A 16,704-nucleotide genomic window follows, 5' to 3' on the forward strand; every position below is an offset into this window, starting at 1 on the left:
TCATAATAGGAAATATTTGGGTGTAGGAATGGTACGCAATGTACGCAGTTTCTATAGATAACTAGTAATCTATAGTTTGTTCCGGTTATTTAATTCATGAGATTAACACTAACTTTATGCGATGCGATCAACTAGTTTCCTTAATCCTGGTTTGATAAATCCTGGCGAACACGCTGATCAACTTTATTGCTAATCCAACTTTATTATCTCCGCCCTAAATGGCGCAGAGCTAATTGACGGAATAATTTGGGGCCCCCGTCGTGCTCGCCCCCCCCCCCAATTGGGAGATTTGGGGCGCGGCAGTTACGGCCCTGACGGCCCGACTGCACCAGTGCTGGCGGTGTAGAAGATGGCGACGTCTGTGGTAGAAATCTTGAAATTGATGAGGAAGTTAATGGCATTTGAGCAGTTAGTGAGTCAGATATTTTTGAAATTATAGCCTAGTATAGAACGTATTAAGAGGTATAAGAAGTATAGAAACCCCTTTACACTCTGCTCAGTATCAACGTAGCAATACTCAGACGCCGAATACATTGTACGGTCTGGCCTAGAAGCGTTAAAGGGGCACTGCGCTCTAAAAATGATGTGGTCTCAAATTGAAGGTAAAAACGAACAAAAAATTTTGGCCGCGGCCATTTCCTTCAGAACGCCACCGTAATGAAGCCGCAATTTATTGAAACTTCTACAAGACCAGCTGCCGCGGCTGCTTAACCCGTTACGTGGCACGATATCTTCACCGTCGCACTTTCTCGACGCGATTAGGCAGTCACGCAGAGAACGAATTTTAGATAGTTGTCAGCCGACGTTATGAAGGAAATGTGTCGAAGTTTCGTTCTCTGCGTGACTGCCTAATCGCGTCGAGCAAGTGCGACGATGAAGACATGGTGCCTTGTAACGGGGTAAGCAGCCGCGGCAGCTGGTCTTGTAGAAATTTCAATAAATTGCAGCTCCAGTACGGTGGCGTTCTGAAGGAAATGGCTGCGACCAAAAGTTTTTGTTCGTTTTTACCCTCAATTTGAGACCACATCATTTTTTGAGCGCAGTGCCCCTTTAAGGCGTAAGCTTATATTCCCTTGCAAGTCCTCGTCGAAATTGTTGGCAAAGAGACGGAAGATATTAATTTTATGGGATTATCATATCATTTGATTGCCCCAGTTGATACATTTGGCGACGTTTAAAACATCAATATGTACTTCAGCATTGTGGCATTATGATTATGTGGCACGAGTCGTCGCTAGGTATCGTGTGCATTAATATAAGCTGTCACTTCACTGAAATCTAGGGATGGAATTAGCAATACGGCGTCACGTGACGTCAGGAGGTTCGCGTTCACACAGAACCTATATGTATTTTTGTATTACTGATTTATTCATCGATTATCGTATAATTCCGTATGCAGTTGAATTTGTTTATCATTTATTCGCTATTTGTAACTTCAGAGTCTTAGGCTATTCTGTTATTTGGTCGTTTTTACTCCATTCTGATATCTGTCACCATTTCATACGACCTCCTCGTATCGTTTACATTATGTCTCAGTTATATCTATAGACCGTGGTGCAAAAGGCCGGCAGGCGATGAGCGCTACATCTTTTTGTTTATTAAACAACAATAACAACAACAACAACAACAACACAGAACCTTTCAAAAAGGTTTGCGTTCACACGAACCTCAACCTTTCAGAGGTTCACACCATCCGTATCAGACACCCTCTTGGCCTTAGAAGAACTTCTAAATAAGAGGCGTGCGTACTGCGTATTGGATAAAAGGGGCCGCTGGTTAAATACACTATCATTAGGGTTACCATACGTCCTCTTTTAAGAGGATTTCTCCTCTTTTTTGACTTTTTTGAAAGTGTTCTCGGAGGACGCCCAAATGTCCTCTTTTTTGAGAATTTTGGTTAAATATAGGGCAAAATCCTACCGAGAGACAGTAAAGCAGCACTGGTTACGCTCCGGATGTTATTTCCGGAGCTGAGCGGAAAGCTGACCCTTTTAGTCAACCTACCGATAATGGGAAAGAAAAACTGTAATTCGGGGTTTGAGCCGGAAAGTTGACCACTTTTTTAGTCAACCGACCACGAAGTGGGAAAAATTCACCATTTTTTCAGGATCTTCCTCCAGTATTGCAAGTCTGAAAATTTGGAAAAAATGTGTTCGGATTTCCAAAATATGGTAACCCTAACTATCATTATCTTATAATAGTACCAAATCTCCCCCCTAACACACTTTGTCATATTTGTGCGGTCATATTCGAAAATTATTGGCCTGTTCCAGAAAGTAACAGTCCCACTTACAGCGTCATTCTCAAAGGATAATATTGTTTTGTAGTTTTTTGCTGACGCATTGCCGTTTCACGGACCCACTAAAACTAGTTTTCAGACACCACTTTAAGAACCCCTGAGCCCCTGATATAAGGCAAGTCCACACGGCGTAGTTGTTTCGCTATATTTAATAAGGTTTTGTACTGAGTAATATATCCCAGTCGTGCCTTCTTTTTCTGCGGGGCGACTGAATAAAGCAATTTCACGATCTGGTTTGGTTATACGCTTTACGTAAGCCCTATTTATGCACATTTGTGTAACGTTAGGCCTACTTGCTTTCTCGGAGATCATATGGAAGAATCCAACGTCTAGGTTCCCGGGTCGTTCACATATCGTCACGGAATTGAGTTTCGCTAATTTTTAGGTCGGTCAGCAGCGCTGTTCTGTTTCGTATTCATAATCATAAGATAACAGTGCTCAGATTCAGGATCAGTAGCAGTAGTGTTTTGCAGTTTAAATTGGGCTTAGGCTATACAATACATAGATTATAGGATGTTAGGCTACGTGTATACGATTATTTCGTACTACAAACACGACCCATGAGAACGTGGTTGAAGCTTACGTAACATTCGCCATTTCATATATATTAGTGATTAACTAGGTTGTTATTCTCGTAAATCACCTCATCAAAAAAATTAACGCTAAGAGCTGAAACAACTTCATTATAACTTCATATAAGCCAAAATATATGTGCAAATTAGTTCTTGAAGTTATAACTTATTTGATGTGCGTTGGATATATGCTGTTGGCCTACCAGGGAAGCTCCATTCCACGACAATATGCGTAAAATATGTAATTAGTCTACACCAGTGCTTTTCAACCTTTTTGAGCTCCATTCGCACTTATTTCGTAAAATAAATTTCATTCGCACAAACTAACCGAAAATTGTTGTACGAAAATAATATGAAGATACTTAACAAAATTTTGTTCAGATGTGCAACAAATTGGCCATTATGTAGCTAAGCTGTCAAGTGTCTCATTAATAAGGCAAATTTGTCGCTCGTTTTGATTTCAACTATTTCTCGGACAAACAAGTTGTTAGGTTTTGTTCAAGAACGTCTACTAGCGCCTGAATAGCCAGGTCTTAAAATCTGTTCTGCATTGCTATCCAAAATACAGCGTATTTTTCGCGAGTGAATAATGCTTGCTGGCAGAAATCGTTTTTGAGGGCTAACACAAAGTTCTGGGAGGCTCCAGTTTGTCGAAAGGGTGAAAAACTCACATGTTTGTGTTGAGACTTTTGCCTTATGTCTTGGAAAATAAGGTTCGAAGCCATCAAGGAGAGTAGACACATTAGAGCTCGCGCTACCTTATGATACTTTGCTCCAACTAGTGTTCTGTTTTTTTTTTTCGATTTCCCATTTTATGTCTATCGAGTAAATGAGAAGAGCAAATTATTTCGCGATGCCGTGTGTTCTTCTCAGCTCAATCTAACTTGAGAATTCATAACAGTTTAATAACGGTAAAGCAGCTTTTCAGACTACCAACAAAATCTGAGTTTTTGTGGTACCTCGCGACCCGAGCCTCACCCATTAAAAGGAATTCATTCTTCGACCACGTCTTCCAGAAAAGAAAAAAAAAAACAGTCGGACAAATCTTATCATGAATCCTCACGATAAAGCCATATTTTCTGCGTGTCTCGCGTATTGGCTGCAGTACCCAGCACAGTTACCTTGGATATGTGAAAGCTACCGCAGGAGTTTTGGCAATAAATTCAACAAATATTACATACATATTAACAGATAGCTCTGGCTCCTTGTCGACCCAAAATTATACCCTTTCCGGTTCATACTTTAATAAATCTTGAAGGGGTAGAAATTTGCGTTACGGTAACTTGCAATTGCGAGTTTGTAATGATGGCATTTACTACTACCCTCGTGCCTCGCGCTTATCGAAAAGTTATTGCGAAAATATGATGAATGTTTAGCGAAAGAAAGCAGAAAATTAATTTGACGTCATATTTCTAGCCCATCGCAGGCTCAGGCATGCTGATATACTATATGTCTGCCACTACACCAGCTTCCAAACCAGGGTTTTGGTTATAGCGCGAAAATATAAATTTACTACGGCTTGTGAGAGCTACGATTAGTGTTGCGTCGTAAGTTAAACAAGTTTTTACAATTGCGTCGCAACTACAACAGTTACACTGCCCTTGAATTTCCTATTCAGCTTATTTGAATTATTCCACGTCAGAAAAATTAACATTCATGCACAATTTTCATTCGCGCTCATCCTGATTTTTCATTCGCACCATTCCCACCACCTTAGTCATTCGCACTGCAATTTTTTTCAATCGCACAAATGCGAACCGTCACACTGGTTGAAAAGCACTGGTCTACACAAACAATTGTTATGGTTGATATTGGCGGTTTTCACGCCAATTGATCCAGATCTCGTTGAAAGGTCAGCCTAAAGCCACACCTTGACATAACATAGTTCATGAGCGAGGATGACCGCTAATCATAATCACGTACTCTGATTGCAACATTTTACGAATTAGGGTTGGAACCGTGCAGTGGCTCTCTTTTGTGGTTGCGACGCAATTGTAAAGACTTGCACGACTTACGGCGCATCGCTGACCGTATAACTAATACAATAACTTATTTGCCGCAGTGTATAAATATTTCCTCACCTTAATTATTGCGTTATCAAAAGTCTGGTTCGAAAGCGGCTGTAGTGACAGGCATACAGCGCATCAGCACGTCCGAGCCTGCGAAACGCAGGGAAAATGATGTCAAATTGACTTTCTACTTTCTTTCTCTGAACAATTACCATGTTTTCGTAGTAACGCTTCGTGTTTGCAATTGCGCATGTTATTTGCTATCCTAAATTTGATGACGTTTTCAGAGGAATCAGTTCGCAATTTAACTGTCCATTATTTGCATTTGGTGTTTGTGGTCATTGTAATTGTGAGGTTTTAGTCTATTGATTGTTTAATGACTGTTATACTTGCCTATTTATATTCACTTGACCTCGTTGCTGTTGTATCACGTTCCATTCCATCGAGCAACGGACGAACAAGCACTATATACTGCGAATCCCGCGCCTAAAGCATCTTAGGAAATCCTAGGTTCAGTAGGGTTACCATGTGTCGTCCTTTTTCTTCTCTATAGCTTTAAGATGGAGACGATCGTACGGAGACAACTAAAGAATACAGATCTTTCGGGACTCTTAGTCCTACGACTGAACGTTTTGTTTATGTATCGATTTCTGCCAGCAAGCATTTTTCGCTCGCTGTATTTTGGATAAGACTCCTGGACGGTTGTTATTGAGATCTGACCTTCCCAGCATAAGACCAGGGGTCACCAACACGCGGTCTGCATGCGGCCCGCGAGGTCATATTTTGCGTCTCGCGACCTGATTTGAAATTTCGGAAGAAGGCTTAGTACAGCATTTGGAAATGCTGAAATTGATTTCAGTTTAAACATATTGTTGTTGTTGTTGTTCAAAGTAACCTATTCTTCTGCGCACAATATCACTATCCCTCACTAGCTAATATGGCTTCGGCGATGATAATATAATTCCATGGAGGAAGAATTTGCTTGCATGAATGGGCATGGGCATATTGCCTTGATGTGCAATGGGCCCCAATGGCCCACCACGGCCAAGACCGAGACTCCTGAAAAACCACTTTGGGCTCCCAAAAGACCAAGCTTCATAGGGAGATAATTTTACAGCAAGTACCGTGTCTATCTAACCCCAATATCGATTGTTCAGTCTAGGGTTGGCCAATCTGAGGCAGTAGAAGGACAATTTTGCGGTCGTCGATACTTAATTCAATTAGGATGTGTTGGCGGTCGTCAATACGCAAATTGAATTTACGAATTGACTTCCTAATTAATGAAAGGTTTGAATTATTCTTGAAATTACTACTACTACTACTGCTATACTAATATTATTGACGAAATCCACTCATGAATATGAAAAATTTTCGCGCTTTGTGCGACTAATAAAGGAATCCATGTGCTTGTTCAAAACACGACTGCTCACGATTTCGGTGGGCATAGTAAGCCGATCTGAGTAAATAGATTAGTCCGTAGTTCATCGGCAATGGACATGGGCAGTTTAACGTGGGTATTTAGCCTCCAGTTAGTTCATTACGGCTATGCACTGGAATACGGCCGTAGGCTACATAAATAGTCGAAATGCGGCCGTGAATAGCAAAAAGTTTGGTCACCCCTGTTTTAGTAACTGAAGAGTGTTGTCAGGTATCGTGCGCACAGCTCATAGTTCAAAATAGAATGCAATTAATGATCATGATATTTTTTTGTTGTATTTGTATTTCTTCAATAAAATATTATTTCTTTGGTATGCCAGTAGCCCATGTTAGCGAGCGCAGCGTTGTGCTGACGTAGAGTTACCAAAACGGGGCTGTTAAACTTCCGTCATGCAGCCGCGGTCTCTACGAATTTTGAAAAGTTGCCCGCGACCCATTTTGAGTTGGCGACCCCTGCACTAGACTTTCTTGCACAAAATCCAACAACTTATTTGGCCGAAAAGGGTTTCAGTGCACGAGTTGAAATCAAAGCGAGGGAAAATAGTTGTCATTTAATGAGGCATTGGATGACCTAAAGAAGTTTCTTCGCTTTCATTTTGTATAACAATTTTCGGTTGGTTGGAAAGTACTGAAGAAAACGCATTCACGGTTCAGTGTATACGCATATACGGTGTATACGCATATATTCAGTGTATACGCATTCACGGTTCAGTATATACGCATTAATAAAAAGGCGTGGCGTGATAGCGTAGTGCTACGTTCCACAGCTGCAACACCAATGGGTTGCGGGTTCGAGTCCGACCGAGGTTAACTGTAAAACTCCTACCTTACTGTTGGGATTAATCGAAGCTCCTCCTCGACAAGTAGTCTGCGTATGCGGTGCCTTAAAAAGTGTAGAAGTGGGCCGTGCTACCATTCGGTAAACACGGAATCCTAATAAAGAGCATCGGCCTGGTGTAAAATGACCAATGTCTTCGAAACACCGTAAATGTCATAAAAACAAAAACAATAATTAATAAATTTCATAGTCTAACTAAATTTTCGCGGGCCAGCCATAATCGCATCACGGGCCATACAATGTGCAGGTTTAACCTAGAGCAGGGGTGTCAAACTCAAATTTCGTCGCGGGCCGGGCCATTCTAATGATTACAAAACAAAACCCTTGTGTTTTTGCTTGAATACTCAATTATTAAGCCTACAAAATAATGTATTACATTATAACGGATCATAAGGGTTCTATAACTCTAGCAACACCTTTATTAGTGAACGTTGGAATTAGCAAAATTGAGATTATGGCCGGTTAAATAGGGTAATATAAACTAGTAAAGAGTAGCTTTAGGAACGTTATACCTCATGTGTATGTGTTATGCGGCATACGAGAGCTATATTAAAGCTTGTTCATTACTATTATATCGCTATTCCGGTTTCTCCGTATGCAAAGGTGCTGTTAAGTCATAAGCGAATTTGGGAGTGCGTCCACAGATATTTGAATTATATTTTTGTGCAACAATTATATTCTCGCGTGTAACCTGCATTTACCGGTTTGTCACTATGATGGTTTCACTTCTGTGAATAACTACTTTAGTTCCATTTCCCCGTAAAACTAGGAATTGAGTGTGTCTGTGTATTTCTTGCCTTCTCGGAATTGGGCGTAAATGGCGGCTCTTCCTTGCTGATGGTGACTACAGTGAAGCCACAACACCACTGTTGGATGATTATAATGTGGCCTATCAACAATTGAACATACTCGACATCATTTGCTATCTTGAGGGATTGATGATAATATTTCGTGCAAAAAATCTCAACATTTGTAAAAAATGTGCTGGATTATAGAGCCATTTTTCAAAATAGCTTCATGGGCCGGATGAAACGGTCTGACGGGCCGTATGTTTGACACCCCTGGCCTAGAGGTACTACTCTATTTATCCGAAACCCGAACATGACCGCTTGTCGAATATTGCCTGCGATGTCGCTGTTGATGTAATTAACGATATCGGAAACGTTGAAGGGAATCGAATCCAGTAAATAAGCGATTTGATGGCGTGATCACTTCTCAATGCGGTTGAAATGCTGAGAATGCTTTGCGACGTAGAATACTCGATGACTTGAAAATTGACTAGAAAATTTTACTTCAAGTCACGAGTCGTTTCATATGACTCATACATTGGTTCCGAGTCAAGTCAAGCTATTTGAGGATAGTGACTCGAATCAAGTCTGGTCAGTCAAAAAATGTGAATTGAGATAAGTCATGACTAGGGCAAGTTTTTGTTGCAGTTAAATCCGTGGAAACTTGCATTTATTTTTGACAGAAGTTGCATTGATTGACTAAAAAAATGGTCAATTTTTCGGCTCAGCTCCCGGAATACCCGTTAAAGCGTTACTTCGGTGCTGAGTTACAGTGTTTCAGTCGAATTTGACCGTGTATTTCACTGAAATCGAAAATACTTTCATGAAAAATCGAAAAAGTTGCATAATGTTGCAAAATGTTGCATGAAAAAAATAGACAAAAGTTGCAAGAAGTTGCACTACAAGATTCCTTCAAATAGCTTAAAACAGTATTCTACATATCTTCCGAGTATTTAGGAAGCTGCCGGAAGCTGTAAAAAAAGTTGCAAAAGTTGCAAAAACTTGCCCTAGTCATGACCTGAGTCATCATAACTCTGCTGCATATTAGAGGGCATAACGATTTTTGTAGAATGCAGCTCGATATTATACTTACAAAATTCAATTGTTTGATATGTGTGGTTGTGAAATGAAGACACTTTCCTGTCGGGATATTGGAAAATGATTATTGAAATTTGTTACGGAATTATAAGGACGCCGAAAAACGCCTTTAATGCGCTGTATCACAATCATAGTGCAGCTACCTCGCATCAGTTCCAGGTTCTTCGAAAGCAATTTGAACTGAATGGGATATTATATCTTCTATGCCGGTTGCTTAGTTGCGATGTCCTTTTGTAATTGTTCTCATTAATTTTAACAACTGTGTAGAGGTATATAAAGGATAGTCTATACTTATAAGTATTGGTCCATTTTGTCAATGGCCCTAAAATCCGGTTGCTCCAATTACGGCGAAATCTAGGTTTATATAAGGACCTTGTGGCCTCGATTCATAAACAGACTTTGTTTGACGTGCGACCGCCATTCCATGTCGAGATTCGTAGCCGCTGGTCAGTTTTGAAAATGAAGATTCATTCTATCTTAGCCTGCGACGACAAATGGGGAATCGCACGTGGCGATTACATGCCGTGGAAAATGGAGTGAGTGAAAATTATCATTTATACGTTCCGTCGTAGTAAGTATCAGTAGCTATGTATCGCCTGATATAATCGCCCAGGGAGCAGTTGATAGAAAATCGATATGAAGCTAACGCCGCTACAGGTAGAGCAGCGAACACTAGAACGAACCTGCTGTCACTCTATCCGTATCCGTTGTAGCGTGTTTATCTAATGTGTTTGGTCGGCAAATCTAGTGTTGTCGCTGTGATGTGACTAACCGCTATCAATTGAAATACTGAGTTCGCTGGTTTGGATCTCGTGGTCAGGAATTTCTCTTCAACTATTAATCAGACACTCATCTCGTCCTGAAAGTACTAGCCGTAATAGCGATAAAACAATCGCGTGAAATTGACGTGAAATAAGCGAAGGTAATATGCACTGTGAGGCATGCGCTGGAGGGCCGTTGGCACGTGATCGTGGTATCGGTGACTAGAGCCGAGGAAAACACTGTTGAAATGTTGGTTCAATACCATCTATTTTCATTGCATTGTAAATCTTGTACCATTTGGAAATGTGAAAAGAGGACACTTTTTCAAAAAATTTCGACTTACAATTCTGAAATAAATAGGTAACTTATCGTCGCCGAAGCGTTGCGTCAGTGGTTATGTACTATGCCTTACTCGAATTTTACCCTATATTTCAACAAAATGCTCATAAAAGAGGTAATTTGGGCGTCCTCCGAGGACACTTTCACAAAAATCAAAAAAGAGGATAAGTCCTCTTAAAAGAGGACGTATGGTAACCCTAAAATCTTGGTACGTTGAATCGATAAATACAATAATAAAATGATACTGATACATAACCACGAACCAGTCCCGGCGCAACCTGTGCAAAACTCAGCAGAGTGAGGTTCCGTGCGGTTCATCATGCATGATAGTAGAGGCACTGACTAATGTCGCCTCAACACTTCACTGCCACTGAGATTAGGCTAGAAGTTTTCAACCTATAGGTGGTTACGTTCTTGTCGATTGTACACAGAACGTTTTCTGGTATGATCAGTATGTAGTTCTCAATCTGCGGGTCGAGAAGGTCTCGATGTCGACTTTAATTTTAGTAATCGTTATCAGCTTCTCATATAGGCCTGTGAGTAGGTCTGGGCGATGGTTATGACTATAATGTTTGTAGGTGAAGGCACATTTTTAAGTTGGAAATTGGGCCACGACCATAAAATGTTCGAGGACCGCGAGATTAGACTGAACGTCTAGGCTACTCGACACTATCGTCACAAGTCAATTTGGCACTTTGTTCAGTTGCGTTGCTGTTACCCGTAATGATGCCTATTAATTAGACTATGGGGTGATTTTTGGAAGGCTGTGCTGTCGTGACAAGAATTTTACATTTCGTAACTATTTCGACGTGCGAGGCGTGGGTCGCGAGATGCCAATAAAACTCAGATTAGGGTCGCGGTCTAAAAAGTTCCAGAACCACTGCTCTATATGAAACCGAGTTTTTTCAGAAATGAATATCAATACTTCCTGAGGATGACTTCCGTAAGTCTGACGGGTCGGAAAAATGCACTGGTGATGGGACGAAAGACGTGGAACGAAGAAACAGAAGACGGGCCGACACATCCGCTGCCCAACAGATACAGCTTTATCTTATCGAAAACCTTGAAAGAACTTCCGGCGGGCGCGGTAATTTGCTGTACTTCATATCCTACGTGTAGGTTCTCAAAAGTCTGAGACTAATAGTCATTGTCGAACTTATGGTTTGTCAGACTTTTTATCGAATTCAAACCTGGACTACTTGGTCGTAATGATTCACAGTCCGAGCTAAATTCTCTTTCCCATATCCATGTTGCTGATCATATATATGGATGAAGCTCCCCCCTCCCAAAAAACTCTGTTCTACATTGGGTGATGATTAGGACCATTATTTTGACATGTCAGAAAGTCAAAATGATGTCAACAGCGTTAGGTAAAAAAATGTCAAAATTGTTTACAAAGTCGAACCCTTTTTGCAACCTGCATTTCGTTTGTATCGTAGATTTTGCACTATCGGTGAACTTATATCATTTGACGTTTTACAGCTTCTAGCCTACTTTATAGGCCTGCCGTTGTAGACGGCACATTGTTTGCTCATTGGGAATCATAAACACTCAAATGAAACAAATAGGTTGACTTGATGTTATGCCCAGCATACCGCAATATCCCAATTGAAACAAGACTGCGTGGGCATTGCATGGTTCTTATTAGGGATGGTGTGAACGTGACGTTCACGTTCGCGTTCTGTGTGTGAACCTCAGAAATTTAGAACCTTGATGAGGCTCTGAACTGTGGACCTTTTTCATAGGTTACCATTTCCACGTCATTATAACATCTTTGATTGTAATTCTTTTCACTTCAACTTCGTACCACTCTATGCGCGGCTCTGGTAGCATTAAAAGAATAAAGACCAAACGGGCATGCACCTGCCAATCTCAAAATATTTACTTGCTTTGTTTGCTCGAGTAGCCTATTTACTGACTCTCTGCTGTGAGTTACCCGCAATCACACAGAATCAAGAGCGAAATACACTACATGTCGGTACTTAGCGAATGATGCTTATCGAACCAATCAATGAAACTGATGTCGCTGTCTGACTTAAAAAATATAGCAAGCGTACGGGGTCAATCTTGATTTCATATGTTCATTGTATCATAAAAACCAAACCCGTGTCATGGGGGTGTTGGTTACTGCTGTATGGGATAATATCGGGAGCAAGTATAGAAACTCGTTTCACACTCCGCTCAATATCAGCGTAGCAATACTCATAGACGCCGAATAAATTGTCCGGTCTGGCCTAGACCGTTAAGGTAAAGGCGTAAGCGTATATTCCCTTGCAAGTCCTCGTCGAAATCGCTGGCAAAGCGACGGAAGATATTGCTTTTATGGGATTATTATATCATTTGATTGTCCCAGTTATACATTTGGTGACGTTTCAAACGTCAATATGTACTTCAGGATTGTGACATTATGCTGTCATTAATATAAGCTATCACTTCACTGAAATGTAGGGTTGGAATTAGCAATATGACGTCACGTGACGTCATGAGGTTCACGTTCACACGAACCTGAACCTTTCAGAGGTTCACACCATCCCTAGTTCTTGAATCAAGAAGCGCATGATGAAAAAATGTGATTTAGACACCATTGTCAGAATTAAGCAACACGGTTTGTCAACAGCAGTGTACGCACAACTTCAGTGTCGTCAACCAACAACTGCTGCTGTTGAACGTCCTTTCTCTATTCTTGGCAAGCTACTTAGTTAGGCTTACCATACGTCCTCTTTAAGAGGATTTGTCCTCTTTTTTGACTTTTTTGAAAGTGTCCTCGGAGGACGCCCTTTTGTCCTCTTTTTTGAGATTTTGTCCTCTTTTTTGAAAATTTAGGTCAGATTTAGAGGAAATCGCGAGTGCTATGCCGTAAATTAGCGCAGAAGGGAAGCTCCGGCGGGTATTTCGGAAAGAAAAGTGGTGATTTAGGCACTGAGCGAAAAGAAGACCTTTTTTTTTAGTCATCCATCTGGCAATGTAGAGAGAAAAACGTTATTTTGAGCTCTGAGCGAAAGTTTTTTTAGTCAACCGATCACGAAGTGGGAGAAATTTACCGGTTTTTGAGAATTCTTCTCCAGTTTTGCATGTCTGAAATTTCTGAAAAAGTGTCCTCTTTTTACATTTCCAAAATATGGTAAGCCTAACTTAGTAAGGACAGACACTTTCCACCCGACAATGTAGGAAAGTATATTTCGTTGTACTACGAACAATTTGGATTATTTCTACTATAATGCGTAATGCGACGTTACTGGAATTCTACATAGGGCCAGATTTCGTTAAAATAAAGCTTTCACATATAAAATTTGTCAGTTTTTGAGACAAAATAGTTTTTTCAGGCCATACTACTTGGTAAGGACAGAAAGTTCCCACCAGAAATGAAGATAAGTAGTACAATTCTAACATAAGTGGGAAAACACCTAATTTGCATACGCTAGCTCAAATTTGGTCAAAATTAAGATTTTTACGGTAAAAAATGTCAAAAATTTGATTTTTAGGTAAAATCGTCCGTTTTTAGGTAGAAAAATCGCCCTAGTGATGATCCCAACTTCTAGGGAGGGGCGGGGGAAAAGAGGAGGGCAACCAATTGGGGTTTGGATGCGGTAGTTACGGCCCTATACACTAGTCATATATTTACCGTCCTGTGGCATTCAAGACTCGATCATAACTGCAGTTACGCATCCTCATAATTGGCGCAATTGCGCATATATCATGCGACTCTCTTTTGAAATCATTTGAGGTCTTGAGCAGTATGTGAACGAGAGGTCAGCGACTTTGACCGCCAAGAGCGAAGTAAAGTACTTTAACATTTCCATGTCACAAGGTTCCTGGAACAGGCTTGATTTACTGAATTTGCAGTCGCGTCAGATCCGCCAAGAATAGCATATAGAAGATTATAATGGACAAACATTAGAGATCTTACAACCTAACCAATAGTCTGCGATTGACACTATTTGGTATTCATTAATATCATCCAGTTGACAGCTCCATAACAATCCACAACGAGACAATGACTTTTGAGCAAGTACGAAACTGCGTATGCCTCGGCATGAAATCGAATTGCAATCGACTTCTGACACTGTTATTTTTACCAACTAAGCCAACCAAATTGTATCACAGCACGGAATGGCTTCATCTTTGGAAGAACTGGTTGCATTGCTGGAATCTCCCGATTGGAAAGATAAGATCGGATTGGTGTTCAACGTCGGAGGGGGACAAATCTACAAGGTCGGTGTAGAATCCTCATTGGATTTTTAACTGTTTTTATTTGGAGAGATGCATTCATAGTCGGTGTCACGATTCGGCTCCTATATAGTTGACTCTGGAGAGATGCCATGTTGAGTCACTGCTTCAAAATCAATCAGGTGGATATTAGTGACCCAAGATCCCGATTTTGAATGATTTGAGGTCGGAGGACAGAAGTTGGGTCTCAGCAAAAGTTCTCTGGTGCCTTACGATGTTTACCATGGCATAAATCTGAATGAGAGAGCAGAGAGAGAGAGAGAGAGAGAGATATTTAATGATTTGTCCAACCGTAAAGAAAACATCATAGGCAGTTTGGCACATGAAACAACAATAAATGAACTTAGCGGTATAGGACAGGGTGTGACCGATATGACTCTGGTTAGGGTCAACTGGTCTGATCGCACCCTGCATTAACAAATACAGATATTGTGTCATAAATTTGGATGCATTTGGTTGGGATCAATCAATTCAGCTCAGCATAGTAATAAAATAAATCGGAAATGCTTTTGGTATTAAATATATATTGCTCAGATTTTCTTGGAAATTTTTCTTGACAAGAAATGTTCTTCCTAATGCTTTGACTGACTGTTTGAAATTGTGAAAGTTATGATTATCGCGATTGCTACCTTCCACAGATCAGAATAAATCATGCAGTATAATCAGTGAGATATGCTTCCATGATTTTTGCAGTATATTCACGATTCGGAATACTGTGGCCGCGTGTACGCAACAAAGATTCAGGGGGACTTCGATTGCGATATCTTCTGCCCAAAGTTGGATGGCGATTCCAGATTTGCTAAAGTAGCAAAGTGAGGAATAAGAATTTGCAATTGGAGTCTTAGGCATTAATTTATGATCCCACCCAGAGAGTTATTTGTAAAATTAGTGCATTCATTCATTCATTCATTCATTCATTCATTCATTCATTCATTCATTCATTCATTCATTCATTCATTCATTCATTCATTCATTCATTCATTCATTCATTCATTCATTCATTCATTCATTCATTCATTCATTCATTCATTCATTCATTCATTCATTCATTCCTTAAAATTTGCGCCTATATTTTGGTAATTCGACGTGAAGGACGCACGCTTATTATTGTATTTAACCGCATTGGCGTTGGATTACGCCTTAACGAGATGAAAATGTCACCAAATTCCATTTCGGCACTTGCTTATATTGGTTATAAAATCAGGCATTCAAGTGGGGACCTCGGCATAGAACTCATTCCTTGTCTCTGTGATTTATATCTGTATAACAAGAACAACGGGCCTAGACCAGTGTTTACTAAACTCTTTTGCCACCTGACCAATGATCCAGACCACAAAAGTCCCCTAACGCCTCACATCGACAAAAAGTTGTCTTGTTTATTGCGCACACAAACTACGTTGGCGCTTATGGACTTTTTAGATTAATATAATGTTTAGGCAGTACGATGCACGTTATTTCAGAATGACAACTGTAGGAATTTCCGGACTGGAACTATCAAGGAATAAAATCGTGCAAGAAAATTTCCCTTTCGAAATTCACTGTAGGCTACTTCGTTATGGTTCGTTGTTGCTTAAATTCATGATTCACGCACATGCGTTTATAAATGTGAGTTCAACAAGCCTCGCTGACTAATAATGATGTTCGTTATGATGAATTGATAAGAACACTCGACATAGTATGCCAATAACATTTATGGCGAGTTGAGATTGAAAGCGCGGTGCACGACCGCGAACGACGTGACCACATATTCATACATCTCTTCTTAGTACACAGATATAACTATTATTTTACATGAATTTATGTGGTACGTAGCACCCCCTTCGATGTCGCCGTCGTCCACTATGGGAACCACTGATCTAGACTCACCACCTTCCATCTAATTCGAGTCTGATACTATTCTTGCTTATTAAGCCTTTTCGTCACTCACTTGCAAGGAGGTTGAGATGGCGGGATTGTACGTTAGGTTATAGTTCGGTTCTAAATGATTTACTTACAGGTCAGAACCTTACGAAGATGTAATACCAGACAGCGTTCAAGAAGAACATGGGATCAAGTGGAAAGTTAACATTTACGAAAAGGTGGCCAAGCACTGAAATATATTTATTATTCTCTAAATTCACAGTATTCCAGTGATCGCGATGATTGCTCTTTCGAGATACTGTCTTCGAGGGACTGAAATATATACTTCGATAAACACGACCTATGTTCCTTGATAGCAGTATCATGACGTTCTACAACTTCCGCAGACTGCAAACTATAAATTCTTCGAGATCATGATATTTTGACTTAGTATTGTGAGTGGGGTATACGGTGGCCGAAACGCATTTGGAATTGA

At 40.4% G+C, this 16,704-nt stretch overlaps 2 protein-coding genes across 2 annotated transcripts in view; both read left to right on the plus strand.

Moving 5' to 3' along the window:
* Positions 1 to 16,704, plus strand: part of LOC145443720 (uncharacterized) — a 180,171-nt gene that overhangs the window by 46,315 nt on the left and 117,152 nt on the right. The window lies entirely within an intron of this gene.
* On the plus strand, positions 9,300 to 16,568 carry LOC145443431 (dihydrofolate reductase-like). Its single transcript, XM_080321397.1, has 5 exons — positions 9,300 to 9,577; positions 11,052 to 11,229; positions 14,247 to 14,354; positions 15,063 to 15,181; positions 16,366 to 16,568. The coding sequence occupies exons 1-5, from the start codon at positions 9,501 to 9,503 to the stop codon at positions 16,460 to 16,462; spliced, it is 579 nt and encodes a 192-aa protein (XP_080177523.1). The 5' UTR covers positions 9,300 to 9,500; the 3' UTR covers positions 16,463 to 16,568.

This window comes from Botryllus schlosseri, chromosome 7, assembly GCF_051294905.1.
Source record: "Botryllus schlosseri isolate E-star chromosome 7, Bs_hap1, whole genome shotgun sequence".
In the NCBI taxonomy this organism is placed as follows: domain Eukaryota; kingdom Metazoa; phylum Chordata; class Ascidiacea; order Stolidobranchia; family Styelidae; genus Botryllus; species Botryllus schlosseri.